At 39.1% G+C, this 16,301-nt stretch overlaps 2 protein-coding genes and 1 non-coding gene across 3 annotated transcripts in view; all 3 read left to right on the top strand.

The window, feature by feature from the left end:
* Positions 1–545: 545 nt before the first annotated feature.
* On the top strand, positions 546–618 carry TRNAG-CCC (transfer RNA glycine (anticodon CCC)). The gene has a single exon. It is a non-coding gene; the product is annotated as a tRNA-Gly (tRNA).
* A 1,317-nt stretch (positions 619–1,935) lies between these two features.
* Positions 1,936–16,301, top strand: part of CCT2 (chaperonin containing TCP1 subunit 2) — a 24,091-nt gene continuing 9,725 nt past the window's right edge. Inside the window, exons 1-10 of the mRNA XM_007463551.1 lie at positions 1,936–2,011; positions 9,262–9,336; positions 9,441–9,506; positions 10,281–10,392; positions 11,207–11,283; positions 11,418–11,530; positions 12,386–12,588; positions 13,649–13,749; positions 14,041–14,168; positions 15,860–15,963. Coding sequence (XP_007463613.1) covers positions 2,009–2,011; positions 9,262–9,336; positions 9,441–9,506; positions 10,281–10,392; positions 11,207–11,283; positions 11,418–11,530; positions 12,386–12,588; positions 13,649–13,749; positions 14,041–14,168; positions 15,860–15,963 — 982 coding nt within the window. The 5' untranslated portion in view covers positions 1,936–2,008. The remainder of the gene's footprint in view (positions 2,012–9,261; positions 9,337–9,440; positions 9,507–10,280; positions 10,393–11,206; positions 11,284–11,417; positions 11,531–12,385; positions 12,589–13,648; positions 13,750–14,040; positions 14,169–15,859; positions 15,964–16,301) is intronic.
* LOC103086389 (T-complex protein 1 subunit beta-like) lies at positions 2,362–8,746 on the top strand. Its single transcript, XM_007463577.1, has 10 exons — positions 2,362–2,415; positions 2,738–2,812; positions 2,917–2,982; positions 3,757–3,868; positions 4,683–4,759; positions 4,894–5,006; positions 5,862–6,064; positions 7,125–7,225; positions 7,517–7,644; positions 8,554–8,746. Exons 1-10 carry the CDS (start codon positions 2,362–2,364, stop codon positions 8,744–8,746), a joined length of 1,122 nt encoding a protein of 373 aa, XP_007463639.1.

The following is a 16,301-nucleotide window of genomic DNA, read 5'->3' as shown; positions in this document are numbered from 1 at the left end:
TGTTCTTGTGACTTTTCATTACACTGTGCGATTTGAGATCTGCCGGTTGAGGTGCATTTCCTGAGCAAGTTTTTCCCACAAAGAACACAAAACTCTTGGTAGATTTATAATAATTTGTCCAATCTGAACACCCCTTTTCATGATGGACCCTGCAAATAGTGTAAACTGGGGTCAGCAAACGTTGTCCGTAAAGGATCAGATAGTAAATAGTTTTTTTAGGCTTTATGGGCTATAGAGTCTGTCACAACTACTCAACTCTTCCATTGTATCTGTATTGTATTGCCCAGTATAAAAATGAGTTTGCTTGTGTTAACAACCAAGCTTCATGGATGTCAAAATATAAATTTCACATAATTTTAATGTATCACAAAAGTTTTTATGTTTTCAATCACTTAATATAAAAATCATTCTTAACTCTCTGGCCATACAAAATCAGGTGGCAGGTTGGATATGGCGCCTCATGGTTTGTCAATCCCTGGTGTAAACTAACCCTCTTAGCATATATCTGAAGGGTAGAACAATTAAAAATGGAAAATATCAGGACTTCCCTGGTGGTCCAGTGGCTAGGACTCTGCCCTCCCAATGCAGGGGGCCCAGGTTTAATCCCTGGTCAGGGAACTAGATCCCACATGCCGCAACTAAGAGTTCACATGCTCCAACTAAAGATCCCACATGTGGCAACGAAGACCAGGCGCAGCCAAATAAATAAATATATTTTTTTAAATTGAAAACACCCACCAATGTTAACAATTGCCACAATCCAAGAGCTTGCTAAGAGATCAGTTAGTCAAAGGGAGAAAAAGGTATCAGATGCAAAGCTAAACATTTTTTTTAAGTACAAAAATTTTGCTTTAAATGTCCTAGGGGTCAACTTAGAGAAAGTAGAAACTGTTCTTAACAAACGGAAATATTTGGGATTGATTTTGCTTTTTACAAAGACATTATGTAAGAGGATATTAGTCATCTCTACAACTGTGTGTTGGGGGGAGGGGAGAATGAGTGAAATGCAAAACCTCCTGAAAGTGAGCAAGCCGGACAAAGTAAAAGTCTCCATCAGAGCTCACAAGACACTGTCATGGACAGCCCAATTGAGAACAGCGTTCTACAATCCAGTAAAAGAAATATGTCTTCCTCCATCTTAATAAATAATGTTTAAAATTAAAATAGCAATAAAATATTATTTAGGAATATAACGGTAAATGTTTTAAAAAGCTCAAAAAGTTGAGAGTGGTTGCTTCTGAGGAGAGGAATTAATGTGGTTGGTGAATTATGTTTTCCATTATTAGTGTTATTGAGCCCAAGCTCGCTCTGTTGCTGCACAACAGGCCAATAAATCTGGAAGCAAGTTGTTGGGGCAGGGAATAATGACTTTAATCGCAAAGCTAGCGGACCTTGAAAGGGGTGGGGGTGGGGTGGGGTCCCCGGGTGTGTGGGGGGGTCTCCTGCGACGTCAACCAATGGCTGGGAGGGACTGCTACCAGTGGCTCTCTAACAGCCACGTGCCTGCCCCACCTCTATTACATTAGTATACAACACTTTAAACTCTGTACATGTAGTACTTTAAAGCAACCTTTTTTAAAGGTTAAATATAAGAAAAGAAAAATTAAACATGCGAGAAAGAACTCCGTTGCTATGGCAACACCCACAGCGTAGCGCCTCTCCCACCTTGGTGAGCTCTACTCTAAACCTCTGGGCCTCACGCAAAATCTTCAACCCTCCCCTTCCTGGTCCCCAGCGGGTGCCTCCAAAGGGAGCGGAGCGCCAGCCGAGGCCCCGCCCCTCCAGCGGAACGGGCAGCTTTTCCGAACCGCGGGGCTCCCCTCAAACGCTGTGCCCTCCCTTCCCCCAAGGGCGGTGCCAGGGCGAGCAGCGCGCCGACCGGGGCTCCGCCCCCTGCGGCTGAGCGTGTGGCGTCATTTCCGGCCTCTCTTACTTCCGGCTTCTCTTTCCTCCGGCCTGGGGCGCGAGCTGGTGAGGGGTTGTCGTGTTTGCTGAACTCCTCGGAACCATGGTGAGTCTGGCCCTATAGGCCCTTGCCCGGGGCCCGCCGTCCTCGGCCGTCCTCGGTCGTCCCCCGCCGTCTGCTGCCTCATCTGTATCCCAGCGCCGCGGGCTCCCTGTGTCTGTCCCCGGGCCCGCCGCACGTGGCGCAGGCCGCGGCGTGTGGCCTGCGCCGGGCCCACAGGGCAGGCATGGGCCTGAAGGCCAGCACCTTGTTGTGACTCGGCCTCTCCACAGCCCCAGAACCTCGAGGCTCGGAGCTCACCCCAAGCGAAGAAATTTCTAGTGCACCGGGCGGGTCGGCGAGACGGGCTTCCCCCTCCCTCTCGGGGCGGAGCCTGGAGCGGCCAGAGGGCGAAGATGGCAGCGAGGCCGCAGCATCCCCTCGTCCTCCTGGCGGTCGTCGTCGCGCGAGTGGCCTACCACACCTGCCTGCCTTATCCTTAGTTTAAAATCATCTTTGCCATCTTTGGTCTCGCCATACTTACAGTCGATCTCTTTGGGGTAGAATTTTTATTCCTGAAGCGCTTAGAGATCCAAAATGCAATGTCACCTAAGTTCCTCCTTCCGCTTTAAATAAATGACTGCTCCGATGATGGAGAGCTTCATTTGTTTAAAAAAGTACCTTGTGCTGTAAATTAATTTTCTGTTAGGTATCTACTTGTAAGTCTAGTGGAAGGCATCTATGTGTTAAAGAATACTGGTATTCAAACTGAGTCTTGGTTTTCTTTTTTAGGCGTCCCTTTCCCTTGCACCTGTTAATATCTTCAAGGCTGGAGCTGATGAAGAGAGAGCAGAGACAGCTCGTCTGGTAAGACTTTATCTCATTCTTATAAAGATACAGTAGTTTTTTGGGTTTTTTAAAAATTTTAAGACTGTGAAGTTGATTTTGACCATCTCGGATTTTTATTCCAGTCTTCTTTTGTTGGCGCCATTGCTATTGGAGACTTGGTAAAGAGCACGTTGGGACCCAAGGGCATGGTAAGAAAAACAGGGAATTTAAATTTTTTAATGTTGTTTTAGAGCCATTAGAGATATAAAAACTTCTTTTGGATGCTTTGTTATCTTTAAAACTTAACTGTTAATTGTAAAAGTTAAGATATGGATATATACTCCTTACTGAAAATCAAAACAGTACCCATGGCTAAAGTCCCCATCGATCACTATACAGCCCCAGTGCCACTCACCTCCCCAGTGACAAACACTGTTACCATTTGGATATAAATCTAACCAATGTCTTTATGTAGATGTACAGGTATTTTATGTATTATAAGATATTATTTTATATATTCTCCCTGTAATAGATAGCATTATTTTGTTACATGATAGATATTACTTGTATGTACTTTTGCTGTAGCTTGGCTTGCTTAATTCTTTTCAGTATAAATAGATATACTGCCTCCTCTCACTGTCAAATAGTATTCTGTATCTTGCTTATTTTATAGTTTGTATTTATCACTGTATTGTGAGGTTTACGTTAGGTTATTAGTTTGCGTTCATTGCTTTTGATATTACAGTATCGGAACAGCCTTGTTCATGTCTCTCTGTTCTTCTGCTGTCTTTAGGGGTAGACAAAGGTTAGGACACCAAGGTTTGCTTTTGGGGGGAGTGTATGCAATGAAAACATTTAAGTGGATTCTGCCAAATAACCATCCAGAGTATTTACATATTAGCAATATATGAGAGTACTGATGAATCTGTGTGTTCTTCCAGGTGTACTTATATCTTAACTTGAACCAAATATGTTCCTTTTAGGACAAAATTCTGTTAAGCAGTGGACGAGATGCTTCTCTTATGGTAACCAATGATGGTGCAACTATTTTAAAAAATATTGGTGTGGACAATCCAGCTGCTAAAGTTTTAGTTGGTGAGTCTGAGGATGACATTTTGTTAACATTTGGAAACAATTTTAAATAGGCTGTGTTGACTGTCCTTTCGATTCATTGATTATTTACTTTTTAATTGATTATTATCGTTATTAAAATGCAAGCTTCGTTGTGGTATATATACACAATGGAATATTTCTCAGCCATAAAAAAGAATGAAATAATGCCATTTGCAGCAACATGGATGGACCTAGAGATTATTGTACAAAGTGAAGTAAGTCAGAGAAAGACAAATACCACATACTATCACTTATATGTGGAGTCAAATATGACACAAATGAACCTATCTATGAAACAGGAACAGACTCACATACAGAACAGACTTGTGGTTGCCAAGGGCAGAGGGGGAGGGATGGATTGGGAGTTTGGGATTAGCAGATGCAAACTAATATATATAGAATGGATGAACAACAAGGTCCTGCTGTGTAGCACAGAGAATTATATTCAGTATTCTGTGTTAAACCATAATGGAAAAGAATATGAAAAAGAATATATGTGTACAACTGAACCACTTGGCTGTACAGCAAAAATTAGCACAGCATTGTAAGTCAGCTATGCTTCAGTAAAATTTTTTTAAAAATACAGTCTTCTGGAGTGCCATTTACTTACTGATGGTAAAACTACTGTATTTCGGGCTGAAAAGTTCAAAGAATTTGTCAGGTGAGGAAACCTACATAAGTGAGATTTAGATTGGTAGTGGGTATATTTGGAGAATTAGGTAAGCTACCAAGAAGTAATTTAAAAAGCAGAGTCAAACGTAAGTGAGTTAATAACTAGCTTTTTTTTTCCCCCTAGATATGTCAAGGGTTCAAGATGATGAAGTTGGTGATGGCACTACCTCTGTTACTGTTTTAGCAGCAGAATTACTAAGGGTAAGAATATCTGAGTAACTTCAGCTTCGTCTTCTTGGGGTTTATTTTTGCTACTGTGGTTTTGAGTATCAGAAGTAATCAATTTCTTACTACAGATTTAGCATTCATCCTTGTCTTCCACTGTTTATTAATAGGAAGCAGAATCTTTAATTGCAAAAAAGATTCATCCACAGACCATTATTGCGGGTTGGAGAGAAGCCACAAAGGCGGCAAGACAGGCTCTGTTGAATTCTGCAGTTGATCATGGGTTGGTATACCAAAACACTACTGTTTCAAACATTTAATGTTTAAATGTTCTTTTAGAAATACAGTCAATGCAGGAAGTCTAGAGAGCAGTGAAAAGCATACACAAACATGACTCTATTCGCTCATCCTGCCTCAATAAAAGCCAGAAAAACCCCACCTTACCCCCCAGAGGTAGTAACTAAAGTTAAAGTTTGGGTTTCCAGGGGTTTTTTTACATGTATAATCACAATAAACAAATAGTATCATTGTATAGAGTGTTTTTTAGCCTCTTTAACCTAGTTGAATAACTAGAAAAGTTTCGAGGTGTCAGTGTTCTCTGTAATATTAGTTTTAGTAGAGGTATGCATTTGATTTTGTGACTACTATAATTCACCTATCTATAATTGGAGATTTGTGTTTCGACAATTTTTAGCTTTATAGTGTTGTGACAGACTTGCTACTTAAAAAAAGTAAGTATAATTGCTGTGTCCAAAGATATGTATGTATTTAAAAGCAATTTTATTTACCTTACAAGTAGTGCTGTAGAAAAAATTCATTAATTTACAGTCCCACTAGCTGTATAACAATGCCTCGTTTCCCATGTTCTTGAAATTTTTGTTTGCTTGTGTTTCTCTTTTGGTAGTTTGCCAGCTTGGTGGGGAAAATAGTATCCTTTAATTTGTATTTCTTGATTATTGATAAGGTTTAATTTTTTTCATGGGACTTAGAGCCCTGACTGGTTGAGGTGAAAGTCTATTGACAAAAAAGTATCTGGATAAATTTTGAAAAGTAAAACAGGGTTGATAACTTCAGAGAAGCATTTTAAGAACTGGCCTGAGTTTTTTTGTTCTTTTTTTGTTTTGTTTTGCTTTTTTAGTTCTGACGAAGTTAAATTCCGTCAAGATTTAATGAACATTGCAGGAACAACATTATCCTCAAAACTTCTTACTCATCACAAAGACCACTTTACTAAGTTAGCTGTGGAAGCCGTTCTCAGACTGAAAGGCTCTGGTAATCTGGAGGCAATTCATGTCATCAAGAAGCTAGGAGGAAGTATGGCAGATTCCTATTTAGATGAAGGTATGTACATATTGAATACGGGAAAGGAAGCCTTGACCAGTTGTTGAAAGCTAAGTACTGAGTGAATCCACTTTTAGTTAATCAGGACTAGTGACACTTCGCAAAGACAGAAAACTTGTCTTTAAGGACACAAATCATATTGCAGCCATTTTTGTCATCTTAATTCGTTTGTTATATTGACTGTGTTTGATCTTCTCAAATTATCCCAGCATTTCTTTTGATAACCTCTAGGTTTTACTTTATACCATGAAGTAAGTTAGTCTCTAATAAAGAGAAGTAGTTGGGTTTTTTTTTGTTTTTTTGTTTTTGTGGTACGCGGGCCTCTCACTGTTGTGGCCTCTCCCGTTGTGGAGCATAGGCTCCAGACGTGCCGCTCAGTGGCCATGGCTCACGGGCCCAGCCGCTCCGCGCGGCATGTGGGATCTTCCCGGACCGGGGCACGAACCCGTGTCCCCTGCATCGGCAGGCGGACTGTCAACCACTGCACCACCAGGGAAGCCCCGAGAAGTAGTTTTTTTTGTTTTTTTTTGTTTTTTTACTAGAAGTCAGCTATTGTCAAATGGCACTTTTTCCAGGATTACATGTATTCTCTAGGAAGGGTTTGGGTAGGTCATACCAATTAGTTGGCAGGTGTTGAGAATATAGTTTCTGGTGTTCTTGAAGAGTGATAAATGAGTTAGCAGCTGCAATTTCCTTGATAATAGTATGTTTTATTCTTAAGAGTGTGGATTTTTCAAAGCATCTTCACAGTGTATTCACAAAATAAAAGGTAGAAAGTGTAGGCATTCTATTGTACAGAGAAGGAAAAAATGGGGTAAATTGTGCTTTACAGTTTCTGCTCTACCAGTTAGTGATTTGGAGTCTGGGTTTTGTTGCAGAAATGCATGTTGTTTGTCTCTTTCACAGGAGTAAGATATTCCTACTGAAGATATTCTTGATTGAATTTATATGTAAGGGCTGTATAGCATTTCTAAAAGAGTAATTTGATAAAGCAGATTACCTTAAAATAGTATTAACACAGCCTTGAAATATTTAATACAATTCTATCTTTATATTGTAGGCTTTCTGTTGGATAAAAAAATTGGAGTAAATCAACCAAAGCGAATTGAAAATGCTAAAATTCTTATTGCAAATACTGGTATGGATACAGACAAAATTAAGGTACGTTAAACTACGTTTCTTGGAATTCTAATTGCTAGCTGCTATAAACTTGGGCTGGTAATCAGTTGCACTAATAAAAACCCTTATAGGGTTTATATACATGTGAATGTATATTCTTATATAGTTTCTTAGCTTCTGATTATATATATATGAATATATATTTATATTGTACATATGCATACACACATGCACACATAGTTTTTGGTGTATTTACATTAAAAAGTTTAAATATGCTGTGAAACTTGCGAGTTAGGAAAGTGATGCTATTTTTTATGATTTCATTTGTTTTAGATATTTGGTTCCCGGGTAAGAGTTGATTCTACAGCAAAAGTTGCCGAAATAGAACGTGCAGAAAAGGAAAAAATGAAGGAGAAAGTTGAACGTATTCTTAAGCATGGGATAAATTGCTTTATTAACAGGTCTGTGTATGCTTGTGCTAACAAGATTTATAATAATCCAAGAAAGGATTGTTTCCTGCAAAGATTTAGGAAAATTCTTTTATATTGAATTTAGTTATTTAGGAAGTGTTTTTTTCCAAATGCATTTCAGTGAAAGGGCAATAGTTAACTTTGAGAGAGATTTACCATTTGATGGAAAATAATTGTTTTAAGCCAAATGTATGTGGGCTTTTAGAAGTTAGTTACTAGGGACTTCCCTGGTAGTACAGTGGTTGGGAATCCGCCTGCCAATGCAGGGAACAGGGGTTTGAGCCCTGGTCTGGGAAGACCCCACATGCGGTGGAGCAGCTAAGCCCGTGTGCCACAGCTACTGAGCCTGCGCTCTAGAGCCCGCGAGCCACAACTACTGAGCCCACGTGCCACAACTACTGAGCCCGTGCTCCGCAACAAGAAGCCACCACAATGAGAAGCCTGCGCACCACAATGAAGAGTAGCTGCTGCTCGCCGCAACTAGAGAAAGCCTGCGCGCAGCAACAAATAAAATAAATTAATTAAAAAAAGAAGAAGAAAAGCTAGTTTCTAAACTTCTATGAGATCTATGATTCTGATAAGGCACAATTTTGCTTAGCAGTGCTTTATACTAGTTAAGAAAATTTTTTCTTTGGCTTTTTTTAAGTTACAACCTTTTAAACAGATGTCCTTTTTACTCCTGTTGTATGAGTAACATTTGCTCATTTTGGGAGGTTTGAAAGTATAAAGAAGGAACAATTCTCCCAGAAATTCTTTTATTAAGTTGATTCGTGGTGTGTGTGTATGTTGTTTCAGTTCTTCATTTAGTTGTGATCATATGGTATAAACTTATAACATGCTTTTTTTAACCTAACAGTATATATGTTACTCCTCGGAACCATGGTGAGTCTGGCCCTATAGGCCCTTGCCCGGGGCCCGCCGTCCTCGGCCGTCCTCGGTCGTCCCCCGCCGTCTGCTGCCTCATCTGTATCCCAGCGCCGCGGGCTCCCTGTGTCTGTCCCCGGGCCCGCCGCACGTGGCGCAGGCCGCGGCGTGTGGCCTGCGCCGGGCCCACAGGGCAGGCATGGGCCTGAAGGCCAGCACCTTGTTGTGACTCGGCCTCTCCACAGCCCCAGAACCTCGAGGCTCGGAGCTCACCCCAAGCGAAGAAATTTCTAGTGCACCGGGCGGGTCGGCGAGACGGGCTTCCCCCTCCCTCTCGGGGCGGAGCCTGGAGCGGCCAGAGGGCGAAGATGGCAGCGAGGCCGCAGCATCCCCTCGTCCTCCTGGCGGTCGTCGTCGCGCGAGTGGCCTACCACACCTGCCTGCCTTATCCTTAGTTTAAAATCATCTTTGCCATCTTTGGTCTCGCCATACTTACAGTCGATCTCTTTGGGGTAGAATTTTTATTCCTGAAGCGCTTAGAGATCCAAAATGCAATGTCACCTAAGTTCCTCCTTCCGCTTTAAATAAATGACTGCTCCGATGATGGAGAGCTTCATTTGTTTAAAAAAGTACCTTGTGCTGTAAATTAATTTTCTGTTAGGTATCTACTTGTAAGTCTAGTGGAAGGCATCTATGTGTTAAAGAATACTGGTATTCAAACTGAGTCTTGGTTTTCTTTTTTAGGCGTCCCTTTCCCTTGCACCTGTTAATATCTTCAAGGCTGGAGCTGATGAAGAGAGAGCAGAGACAGCTCGTCTGGTAAGACTTTATCTCATTCTTATAAAGATACAGTAGTTTTTTGGGTTTTTTAAAAATTTTAAGACTGTGAAGTTGATTTTGACCATCTCGGATTTTTATTCCAGTCTTCTTTTGTTGGCGCCATTGCTATTGGAGACTTGGTAAAGAGCACGTTGGGACCCAAGGGCATGGTAAGAAAAACAGGGAATTTAAATTTTTTAATGTTGTTTTAGAGCCATTAGAGATATAAAAACTTCTTTTGGATGCTTTGTTATCTTTAAAACTTAACTGTTAATTGTAAAAGTTAAGATATGGATATATACTCCTTACTGAAAATCAAAACAGTACCCATGGCTAAAGTCCCCATCGATCACTATACAGCCCCAGTGCCACTCACCTCCCCAGTGACAAACACTGTTACCATTTGGATATAAATCTAACCAATGTCTTTATGTAGATGTACAGGTATTTTATGTATTATAAGATATTATTTTATATATTCTCCCTGTAATAGATAGCATTATTTTGTTACATGATAGATATTACTTGTATGTACTTTTGCTGTAGCTTGGCTTGCTTAATTCTTTTCAGTATAAATAGATATACTGCCTCCTCTCACTGTCAAATAGTATTCTGTATCTTGCTTATTTTATAGTTTGTATTTATCACTGTATTGTGAGGTTTACGTTAGGTTATTAGTTTGCGTTCATTGCTTTTGATATTACAGTATCAGAACAGCCTTGTTCATGTCTCTCTGTTCTTCTGCTGTCTTTAGGGGTAGACAAAGGTTAGGACACCAAGGTTTGCTTTTGGGGGGAGTGTATGCAATGAAAACATTTAAGTGGATTCTGCCAAATAACCATCCAGAGTATTTACATATTAGCAATATATGAGAGTACTGATGAATCTGTGTGTTCTTCCAGGTGTACTTATATCTTAACTTGAACCAAATATGTTCCTTTTAGGACAAAATTCTGTTAAGCAGTGGACGAGATGCTTCTCTTATGGTAACCAATGATGGTGCAACTATTTTAAAAAATATTGGTGTGGACAATCCAGCTGCTAAAGTTTTAGTTGGTGAGTCTGAGGATGACATTTTGTTAACATTTGGAAACAATTTTAAATAGGCTGTGTTGACTGTCCTTTCGATTCATTGATTATTTACTTTTTAATTGATTATTATCGTTATTAAAATGCAAGCTTCGTTGTGGTATATATACACAATGGAATATTTCTCAGCCATAAAAAAGAATGAAATAATGCCATTTGCAGCAACATGGATGGACCTAGAGATTATTGTACAAAGTGAAGTAAGTCAGAGAAAGACAAATACCACATACTATCACTTATATGTGGAGTCAAATATGACAAAAATGAACCTATCTATGAAACAGGAACAGACTCACATACAGAACAGACTTGTGGTTGCCAAGGGCAGAGGGGGAGGGATGGATTGGGAGTTTGGGATTAGCAGATGCAAACTAATATATATAGAATGGATGAACAACAAGGTCCTGCTGTGTAGCACAGAGAATTATATTCAGTATTCTGTGTTAAACCATAATGGAAAAGAATATGAAAAAGAATATATGTGTACAACTGAACCACTTGGCTGTACAGCAAAAATTAGCACAGCATTGTAAGTCAGCTATGCTTCAGTAAAATTTTTTTAAAAATACAGTCTTCTGGAGTGCCATTTACTTACTGATGGTAAAACTACTGTATTTCGGGCTGAAAAGTTCAAAGAATTTGTCAGGTGAGGAAACCTACATAAGTGAGATTTAGATTGGTAGTGGGTATATTTGGAGAATTAGGTAAGCTACCAAGAAGTAATTTAAAAAGCAGAGTCAAACGTAAGTGAGTTAATAACTAGCTTTTTTTTTCCCCCTAGATATGTCAAGGGTTCAAGATGATGAAGTTGGTGATGGCACTACCTCTGTTACTGTTTTAGCAGCAGAATTACTAAGGGTAAGAATATCTGAGTAACTTCAGCTTCGTCTTCTTGGGGTTTATTTTTGCTACTGTGGTTTTGAGTATCAGAAGTAATCAATTTCTTACTACAGATTTAGCATTCATCCTTGTCTTCCACTGTTTATTAATAGGAAGCAGAATCTTTAATTGCAAAAAAGATTCATCCACAGACCATTATTGCGGGTTGGAGAGAAGCCACAAAGGCGGCAAGACAGGCTCTGTTGAATTCTGCAGTTGATCATGGGTTGGTATACCAAAACACTACTGTTTCAAACATTTAATGTTTAAATGTTCTTTTAGAAATACAGTCAATGCAGGAAGTCTAGAGAGCAGTGAAAAGCATACACAAACATGACTCTATTCGCTCATCCTGCCTCAATAAAAGCCAGAAAAACCCCACCTTACCCCCCAGAGGTAGTAACTAAAGTTAAAGTTTGGGTTTCCAGGGGTTTTTTTACATGTATAATCACAATAAACAAATAGTATCATTGTATAGAGTGTTTTTTAGCCTCTTTAACCTAGTTGAATAACTAGAAAAGTTTCGAGGTGTCAGTGTTCTCTGTAATATTAGTTTTAGTAGAGGTATGCATTTGATTTTGTGACTACTATAATTCACCTATCTATAATTGGAGATTTGTGTTTCGACAATTTTTAGCTTTATAGTGTTGTGACAGACTTGCTACTTAAAAAAAGTAAGTATAATTGCTGTGTCCAAAGATATGTATGTATTTAAAAGCAATTTTATTTACCTTACAAGTAGTGCTGTAGAAAAAATTCATTAATTTACAGTCCCACTAGCTGTATAACAATGCCTCGTTTCCCATGTTCTTGAAATTTTTGTTTGCTTGTGTTTCTCTTTTGGTAGTTTGCCAGCTTGGTGGGGAAAATAGTATCCTTTAATTTGTATTTCTTGATTATTGATAAGGTTTAATTTTTTTCATGGGACTTAGAGCCCTGACTGGTTGAGGTGAAAGTCTATTGACAAAAAAGTATCTGGATAAATTTTGAAAAGTAAAACAGGGTTGATAACTTCAGAGAAGCATTTTAAGAACTGGCCTGAGTTTTTTTGTTCTTTTTTTGTTTTGTTTTGCTTTTTTAGTTCTGACGAAGTTAAATTCCGTCAAGATTTAATGAACATTGCAGGAACAACATTATCCTCAAAACTTCTTACTCATCACAAAGACCACTTTACTAAGTTAGCTGTGGAAGCCGTTCTCAGACTGAAAGGCTCTGGTAATCTGGAGGCAATTCATGTCATCAAGAAGCTAGGAGGAAGTATGGCAGATTCCTATTTAGATGAAGGTATGTACATATTGAATACGGGAAAGGAAGCCTTGACCAGTTGTTGAAAGCTAAGTACTGAGTGAATCCACTTTTAGTTAATCAGGACTAGTGACACTTCGCAAAGACAGAAAACTTGTCTTTAAGGACACAAATCATATTGCAGCCATTTTTGTCATCTTAATTCGTTTGTTATATTGACTGTGTTTGATCTTCTCAAATTATCCCAGCATTTCTTTTGATAACCTCTAGGTTTTACTTTATACCATGAAGTAAGTTAGTCTCTAATAAAGAGAAGTAGTTGGGTTTTTTTTTGTTTTTTTGTTTTTGTGGTACGCGGGCCTCTCACTGTTGTGGCCTCTCCCGTTGTGGAGCATAGGCTCCAGACGTGCCGCTCAGTGGCCATGGCTCACGGGCCCAGCCGCTCCGCGCGGCATGTGGGATCTTCCCGGACCGGGGCACGAACCCGTGTCCCCTGCATCGGCAGGCGGACTGTCAACCACTGCACCACCAGGGAAGCCCCGAGAAGTAGTTTTTTTTGTTTTTTTTTGTTTTTTTACTAGAAGTCAGCTATTGTCAAATGGCACTTTTTCCAGGATTACATGTATTCTCTAGGAAGGGTTTGGGTAGGTCATACCAATTAGTTGGCAGGTGTTGAGAATATAGTTTCTGGTGTTCTTGAAGAGTGATAAATGAGTTAGCAGCTGCAATTTCCTTGATAATAGTATGTTTTATTCTTAAGAGTGTGGATTTTTCAAAGCATCTTCACAGTGTATTCACAAAATAAAAGGTAGAAAGTGTAGGCATTCTATTGTACAGAGAAGGAAAAAATGGGGTAAATTGTGCTTTACAGTTTCTGCTCTACCAGTTAGTGATTTGGAGTCTGGGTTTTGTTGCAGAAATGCATGTTGTTTGTCTCTTTCACAGGAGTAAGATATTCCTACTGAAGATATTCTTGATTGAATTTATATGTAAGGGCTGTATAGCATTTCTAAAAGAGTAATTTGATAAAGCAGATTACCTTAAAATAGTATTAACACAGCCTTGAAATATTTAATACAATTCTATCTTTATATTGTAGGCTTTCTGTTGGATAAAAAAATTGGAGTAAATCAACCAAAGCGAATTGAAAATGCTAAAATTCTTATTGCAAATACTGGTATGGATACAGACAAAATTAAGGTACGTTAAACTACGTTTCTTGGAATTCTAATTGCTAGCTGCTATAAACTTGGGCTGGTAATCAGTTGCACTAATAAAAACCCTTATAGGGTTTATATACATGTGAATGTATATTCTTATATAGTTTCTTAGCTTCTGATTATATATATATGAATATATATTTATATTGTACATATGCATACACACATGCACACATAGTTTTTGGTGTATTTACATTAAAAAGTTTAAATATGCTGTGAAACTTGCGAGTTAGGAAAGTGATGCTATTTTTTATGATTTCATTTGTTTTAGATATTTGGTTCCCGGGTAAGAGTTGATTCTACAGCAAAAGTTGCCGAAATAGAACGTGCAGAAAAGGAAAAAATGAAGGAGAAAGTTGAACGTATTCTTAAGCATGGGATAAATTGCTTTATTAACAGGTCTGTGTATGCTTGTGCTAACAAGATTTATAATAATCCAAGAAAGGATTGTTTCCTGCAAAGATTTAGGAAAATTCTTTTATATTGAATTTAGTTATTTAGGAAGTGTTTTTTTCCAAATGCATTTCAGTGAAAGGGCAATAGTTAACTTTGAGAGAGATTTACCATTTGATGGAAAATAATTGTTTTAAGCCAAATGTATGTGGGCTTTTAGAAGTTAGTTACTAGGGACTTCCCTGGTAGTACAGTGGTTGGGAATCCGCCTGCCAATGCAGGGAACAGGGGTTTGAGCCCTGGTCTGGGAAGACCCCACATGCGGTGGAGCAGCTAAGCCCGTGTGCCACAGCTACTGAGCCTGCGCTCTAGAGCCCGCGAGCCACAACTACTGAGCCCACGTGCCACAACTACTGAGCCCGTGCTCCGCAACAAGAAGCCACCACAATGAGAAGCCTGCGCACCACAATGAAGAGTAGCTGCTGCTCGCCGCAACTAGAGAAAGCCTGCGCGCAGCAACAAATAAAATAAATTAATTAAAAAAAGAAGAAGAAAAGCTAGTTTCTAAACTTCTATGAGATCTATGATTCTGATAAGGCACAATTTTGCTTAGCAGTGCTTTATACTAGTTAAGAAAATTTTTTCTTTGGCTTTTTTTAAGTTACAACCTTTTAAACAGATGTCCTTTTTACTCCTGTTGTATGAGTAACATTTGCTCATTTTGGGAGGTTTGAAAGTATAAAGAAGGAACAATTCTCCCAGAAATTCTTTTATTAAGTTGATTCGTGGTGTGTGTGTATGTTGTTTCAGTTCTTCATTTAGTTGTGATCATATGGTATAAACTTATAACATGCTTTTTTTAACCTAACAGTATATATGTTTTACTTAAAATTACAAATTTTTCATAATTGGTAAATTGAGACTTACACACTCTTCACAGACATTGGAAAGTTTTGTTCTACATAAAAATTCTTACATATATCTTCATTTAATTAGTATCTGAATTTTCTTGCTGTAGATTCTCAGGAGTAGAATCAAAGTATATAAACATAGATAAGGGTTTTGTTTTGGTTTTGGGGTTTTTAGTAAATTTATTTTTTTTATTTATTTTTGCCTGCGTTGGGTCTTGTTGCTGCGCGTGGGCTTTCAGTAGTTGCGGCGAGCGGGGGCTACTTTTCGTTGCGGTGCGCGGGCTTCTCATTGTGGTGGCTTCTCTTGCTGTGGAGCACGGGCTCTAGGCGTGCGGGCTTCAGTAGTTGTGGCTTGTGGGCTCTAGAGCACAGGCTCACCAGTTGTGGCACATGGGCTTAGTTGTTCTGCGGCATGTTGGATCGTCCTGGACCAGGGCTTGAACCCATGTCCCCTGCATTGGCAGGTGGATTCTTAACCACTGTGCCACCAGAGGATCCCATAGATACGGGTTTTGATGCACTACTGCTAAATTGCTTTTCAGAATTATTGGTTCATTTTATACTGTCAATGGCAATATATAAACAATACCCATTTTCAGTACTAACATGGATGCACTAGTATAATTTATAAAGTATTATACAATAATAAGTAAGAAATGTTATCTTGTTCTAATTTGCATTTCTTTGATGACTGGTGAGATAAAAATATTTTCATGTTTTTGAGTCTGATGTATTTTATCTTGTGAAGTAACCACTTTGAACAGTATTTTCATATTTTATTTATAGGCAGTTAATTTATAATTATCCTGAACAGCTCTTTGGTGCTGCTGGTGTTATGGCTATTGAGCATGCAGATTTTGCAGGTGTGGAACGCCTCGCTCTTGTCACAGGTATGGGAAAAAGGCATTAATTTCTAACATAATAATTACTCTTGGATTTACTGAGTGTTAGTGTATTTAACTCATTGCTAAGAGGACAAAGAGATTCCCTTAAGGATCCTAGAATCTAAAGTTATTCTGAAATCTGACATACTTTTTTGATATCTTTACATTATTTTTAATATACCAAGTTAAATGCCAGCTTCGCCATAGGTGTAGGTTTATTTTTGCTGTTTTGTTTTTTTCGTCTTTTTTTTTGAGGGGGGTACGCAGGCCTCTCACTGTTGCGGCCTCTCCCGTTGCGGAGCACAGGCTCCGGACGCGCAGGCCCAGCGGCCATGGCTCACGGG

Source organism: Lipotes vexillifer, unplaced genomic scaffold, assembly GCF_000442215.2.
Source record: "Lipotes vexillifer unplaced genomic scaffold, Lipotes_vexillifer_v1.1 scaffold602, whole genome shotgun sequence".
In the NCBI taxonomy this organism is placed as follows: Eukaryota; Metazoa; Chordata; class Mammalia; order Artiodactyla; family Lipotidae; genus Lipotes; species Lipotes vexillifer.
This window is presented reverse-complemented; position numbering and strand designations above follow the sequence as displayed.